Genomic DNA, 963 nt, shown 5'->3' with positions numbered 1-963 from the left:
CTGAGTCATATTGAACCTGTTCTTTTTTGAGTGACTAATTTGACCTGTACATTTGTGTATCAGATACAGATGTTGCGAAGACATTCCTCTGTTCTGATCACCGCCCCGCAGGTATTATTATTTCATTTTGTCATTTTTAGTGGCTGTGTGTTGCCATTTGACAAGTTTATGCATGTTTGGGTTTTTATAGGGAGTTGTGGTAAGTTCTTCTTGATTGACATTGCTGTGTATTGCAAAGATAATCTTGATATGTCCTCTACACACAAAGATACATCTCTTACACTGCCTGTTACATAGCATATTTTTGAATGGTTTTGTCTGTTTGGTCTCCTTGTTTGTTATGATCTCTTGTCACATCTAAATATGTTGTAACTATTTCTTCTGTTGCTTCCACTTTGCTACATCATTCTTCTTTTGTTCAGTTTCAGTGCCTGAAACTTTTGTACCACAAATGATTAGTTTACAAGTAATGCACTGCACTTGTTCTTTGTGACAGAACCAGAATACATGCCTTATTACCAACTGAAAATAATATTTGTTCTTTTAATTTCTAACTACACCTTTTTTATACATTTTACAGGGGAATATAGTCTTTACAACACTTTTTTTTTCATTAATTATTGTCATTAATTGAAATTGGTTTTATTTAATTTTTCCATTAAGCTTTTCTAATCATAACTTTATCCCTGAAAGGATGATAAAAAAGGAAAATTATTTGGATACAATTAAGAAATGGTTCAGTATATTGATTTTATGTAGAGGATGTATAGTAGTGAGCTGTGTGAATATGTAATGTTTTTTAATGATTTGACTTGCATTGAACCCTATGCTAATTTTGAAATGCTGATGTCATGCACACTTCAAAAGATCATATCACTCTGCTAACAATCTCACAGGTTTGCTATCATACACAAAATAAAGTAAAATGGTTGTTCTATTGCTATTGAAAACTATCCCCCCCAA

The 963-nt window shown here is 32.2% G+C and overlaps 1 protein-coding gene across 4 annotated transcripts in view; it reads left to right on the top strand.

Moving 5' to 3' along the window:
- LOC119590663 (guanine nucleotide exchange factor subunit RIC1-like) overlaps positions 1–963 on the top strand; it is a 31,890-nt gene that overhangs the window by 24,489 nt on the left and 6,438 nt on the right. For 2 of the 4 annotated variants that reach the window (XM_037939339.1, XM_037939341.1), the window contains one exon: positions 64–111. The exons of the other annotated variants lie outside the window; for them this stretch is intronic. In XM_037939339.1, the coding sequence (XP_037795267.1) occupies positions 64–111 (48 nt within the window). The remainder of the gene's footprint in view (positions 1–63; positions 112–963) is intronic. 4 annotated transcript variants of the gene reach the window in all.

Source organism: Penaeus monodon, chromosome 27, assembly GCF_015228065.2.
Source record: "Penaeus monodon isolate SGIC_2016 chromosome 27, NSTDA_Pmon_1, whole genome shotgun sequence".
Classification (NCBI taxonomy): Eukaryota; Metazoa; Arthropoda; class Malacostraca; order Decapoda; family Penaeidae; genus Penaeus; species Penaeus monodon.
Note: the sequence above shows the minus strand (reverse complement) of the source record. Positions and strands in the feature narration are given on the sequence as shown.